The 4,390-nt window shown below is 45.6% G+C and overlaps 1 protein-coding gene across 1 annotated transcript in view; it reads right to left on the bottom strand.

Annotated features, from left to right (window-relative positions):
* LOC118419260 (mucin-17-like) overlaps nt 1–4,390 on the bottom strand; it is a 7,701-nt gene that overhangs the window by 1,387 nt on the left and 1,924 nt on the right. The window contains exons 3-5 of the mRNA XM_035825608.1: nt 3,397–3,487; nt 653–2,497; nt 96–373 (exon numbers count right to left, since the gene is read on the bottom strand). Coding sequence (XP_035681501.1) covers nt 96–373; nt 653–2,497; nt 3,397–3,487 — 2,214 coding nt within the window. The remainder of the gene's footprint in view (nt 1–95; nt 374–652; nt 2,498–3,396; nt 3,488–4,390) is intronic.

Genomic DNA, 4,390 nt, shown 5'->3' with positions numbered 1-4,390 from the left:
TCTGTGGTGACCCCTGACCCTCCTGTAGCCTGGGTCGGTCCTTCTGTGGTGACCCCTGACCCTCCTGTAGCCTGGGTCTGTCCTTCTGTGGTGACCCCTGACCCTCCTGTCGCCTGGGTCGGTCCTTCTGTGGTGAACCCTGTCCCTTCTGTAGCCTGGGTCGGTCCTTCTGTGGTGACCCCTGTCCCGAGTGTAGCCTGGGTCGGTCCTTCTGTGGTGACCCCTGTCCCTTCTGTAGCCTGGGTCGGCCCTTCTGTGGTGACCCCTGTCCCGAGTGTAGCCTGGGTCGGTCCTTCTGTGGTGACCCCTGTCCCGAGTGTAGCCTGGGTCGGTCCTTCTGTGGTGACCCCTGTCCCGAGTGTAGTCGTCATATCTGTATGGAAAGAAGTTTGAACAGATAGCTTTAGGCCACTGCCAACGTCAAACAAAAGCTGGTGTCAAAAGTGGATGTGGTGGTAGTTTGAGTTGGATTATGGTTATCGGTGTAAGGGTGATTGCTGGTCAAAACAAGTTGAGGGTTGGGTGACTACTGAGGTAGATGGTGGTGGTGGGGTTTATCAACTATACCTCTGAAGGGTAGGGTGGATACTTAGCCTTTGTGGTGTTATATATACTACTACACAATAAACAGTGACACCAAAGCCAGGGATACCTAAAGATGACGTCTTTGATAGTTCCGTGGACCGGAACTCTATCGTTGTCAACTCCGGTCCTTCCGCTGAGGTGGTGTCCTCACTTTGCTGGTTTGGGGTGGTGTCATATTGTGTCATAGATAAGAGTGTAGTACCAGCTGTATCAGTGATATCTGTAGTTATTTCAGGCGGGGTTGTCGTCAGATCAGAAAACTCTTCTGTCGTCATCTCTGACGATTCTGGGTTGGTTGCTGATTCGGTCGTCGGTGAGGTTTCGGGCAGGGGAGATCGGGGTGGGGTTGTTACCAGGGTGACTAGTTCTGTTTGTTCGTCTGAAATGGTGGTGTCATACTGTGTCATGCTTAAGACAGGCGTACTGATATCGGTAATACCTGTTGTTGTTAGTCCTGTTCCTTCTGTTGCGAGTGCTGGGTCTTCAGTGTTGGGCGTGGCTTCGTCTGTCGTGAATCCTGAGTCTTCCGTGTTTAACGTGGTTTCCTCTGTCGTGAATGCTGGGTCTTCTGTATAGAGCGTGGTTTCTTCCGACGTGAATCCGGAGTCTTCTGTGTAGAGCGTGGTTTCGTCTGTAGTGAATCCGGAGTCTTCAGTGTTGGGCGTGGTTTTTTCTGTAGTGAATGTCGAGTCTTCAGTGTAGAGCGTGGTTTCTTCTGTCGTGAATTCTGAGTCTTCTGTGTTGGGCGTGGCTTCTTCTGTCGTGAATATTGGGTCTTCTGTGTAGAGCGTGGTTTCTTCTGTCGTGAATCCGGAGTCTTCTGTGTAGAGCGTGGTTTCGGTCGTTTCAATGGTAGAGAGCTCAGTCATCACTAGTGTTTCGAATGGGGTGGTTACATCAGTTTGTTGGTCTATGGTTGTGTCCTCTTCTGTCACGGATAAGAGTGTGGTACCAATATCGGTCGCCTCTGTGGTAGCTCCTGTCCCTGTCATCACCATAGTTTCGGTTGGAATGGTTTCGGTGGTTGGTTCATCTGTGGTGGCATCGAATTGTGTCATCGCTAAGATTGTAGTACCGAGGTCTGTGGTGTCTGTAGCCATCGGGTCTGTTCCCTCTAGCTCCGTGACAATCATCGTTTCTGTGCCGTCAACTGTGGTCAGTTCTGTTTCCTCTGTGCCTAGCGTAGTGTCGGACGTTTCCATGGTAGATAGTTCGGTCATCACTTCTGTTTCGAGAGACGTTGCTCCGTCGGTTTGCTGTTCTATGGTGGTGTCATATTCAGTTATGGTTAAGAAAGTGGGACCTAGCTCTGCGGTGTCTGTAGTCATTAAGTCCAGTTCCTCTGTGACGAGCGTCGTTTCGGTCGCTTCGACTGTGTACTCTTCTGTGTTCGATGTGGTTTCGGTTGATTCTATCATGATAGTAGAGAACTCGGTCATCGCTAGGGTTTCGTATTGGGTAGTTCCATCGGTTTGTTCATCTATTGTGGTGTCATATTCAGTCATGGATAGGAGTGTTGTGCCAATGTCGGTGGAGTCTGTAGGTTCGGTCGCTTCTGTGGTAAACAGCTCTGTCATCATAAGGGTTTCTTGTGGGGTGGCTACATCGGTTTGTAGGTCTATTGTTGTGTCATATTCAGTCATGGATAGAAGTGTTGTACCAATATCGGTGGCGTCAGTAGGTTCGGTCGCTTCTATGGTAAACAGCTCTGTCATGGCTAAGAATGTAGTACCAACGTCATCTGTACCTGTCGGTTCGAGCGTAGTGTCTACGGTAGGTCCTGGTTCGGTCGGCAGGAAGGTAGGTTGGGGTGGGGTTGTCACTAGAGTGGTCTCCGTGGTGGTGGGAGGTACCGTGGTCGGCACGAAGCTGGCATTGTTGCACAGGGTGTCGTTACAGCACTGCGACTGGACTGTAGAATAAAGCATAAACGTTAGGGTGTGAATTTTCCGAGGGTGATCGATGGTGAATGATACCCTGGTTTGCACATGCAAGTATCAAACACAGCAAGAGTCACCGCTAATACTCTGACAAGGGCCATACGGACAGCAACCGCGAAAATGGAACTGTATGTAGGAATGAAATGTACACAAACGATATTTATAGACAATTCAATCGCTAGAACTGGATATTGAAAAAAAACCCGGAGATTTACTTCAGTACGTTTCGAATGACATCCATAACTCTTCTTCACTGTCACTAGAATGAACTGACAGAATAATTCAAAACAAGTACATATAACTGAAAAAAGGTTGAACATGTCAAATTTACTAACTTCTAAGGATCACTCGAAACGCCGGAAGTAAATATCGAGCTCCGTTTTTAATCAGGTTGTAGAGATTGAAAAGTCTTTAAATATTATTTACCGGGATGTCTAACCTACATAAACGTACCGGAAATGTTTGTGTGCTTATCCACTTTAAACTAAAAACCTAAAACTTCTAACAGTTTTCAATTTTCTTTGCAAAAGATTGCGGTCTTTCTTTCATTGAATATCCGTTAAAAAGAGCATCAATAAGAAATATTTGACTTTATGTAATACAAGATGGCAATGTATACAACAATTATGCTACTCTACAAAATACAATGTAGTATAATTCTCAAAGAAGAGGGTCTTTTGCCGACTTTTTATGCATGTTTATCGAGCTATTTTGTCAGGTTTCCCTGACAAAATAGACAACACATAAAAACACCAAAAAGACGTCCAAACCAAGCATAGGCCTAACCTCTACTAGGAGTGTGATTCAGTACTGGGAGACACTACGCAGCTGCACAGTTTGATTTTCTAATATCTATTCAAGAACAACATACCTGCTGTTGCTTGGTTAGTGGAACATGTGTCTTCGGCTGCACATCCTCTCAACATTAGAAAGACGACGGGACCGGGGTTCAACAGGTTGGCCTGAAAAAAACAAGAAAGTGTTACTAGAAGGTGATGTTAACACCGGCGGTGTTATTTTGGGCCTAAAATATTTCATCATTACAGTTTAGTTTTAGTTTGTAATATGAAGTGTTTTTTTCCGTCTAATTCGTCGTTTTGTATTTCCTTTTTTATATGTTTTTTATTCACTAGTGACCTGTGAAAATAACAAATCACCTTAACAGAATACAAAAACGTGCGAACGATAGTACAAATTTTACAGTTCACATATTACTGCCGTGCAGTCTTAAGAATTACGATGATCCACTACATTGTATTTGTTTTAAACCCTAGCAAAACGCACTCCTATTGGTGATGTATCTCAAAAGGACACATATGTCTTCACGCAAAAAATGTCATTGCCTTTTGTTAAAATTTCTTTGGACATAAAGTGTTCAATCCTATTAATGATTGTGAGGGGTAGTATTTGTTCGCTCTTTTGGATAGAGACAGGGGAAAGGTGTAGGCGGAAGCCTGAAGCGTCAAACATCTGTATCTGTATCTATATATCCGGTATAACCGCCGTTCGGCGTAACACACCAGCTGCGCAGACACGCGGCGCGGCAGCAGCTGGTTATATTACACCGAACGACCCGTCACATCTAACTTTTGCACATCTATCTGCAAGCGTTCTTTAAAGCTATCCAGAGAAGATGCCCCCACTGTGCGTGGTGATAAGATATTCCACCCTACGTTCTGGGAAAATACGAATTTTTGAACACATCAATCCTAGGTTTGTAACTCTGGTACTGAAGTCAATTTGATCTGTACACAAAAGAAGCAAACCCACTTGTAGGGACGGAGCAAAGGAGGGAGTGACCAGCGTAATATGCTATAGGTGAGCAGTGGCGAGTAGCCTCCATAGCAGGCTCTCTATGGCCTTTT

This window comes from Branchiostoma floridae, chromosome 7 (genome assembly GCF_000003815.2).
Source record: "Branchiostoma floridae strain S238N-H82 chromosome 7, Bfl_VNyyK, whole genome shotgun sequence".
Taxonomy (NCBI): Eukaryota; Metazoa; Chordata; class Leptocardii; order Amphioxiformes; family Branchiostomatidae; genus Branchiostoma; species Branchiostoma floridae.
Note: the sequence above shows the minus strand (reverse complement) of the source record. Positions and strands in the feature narration are given on the sequence as shown.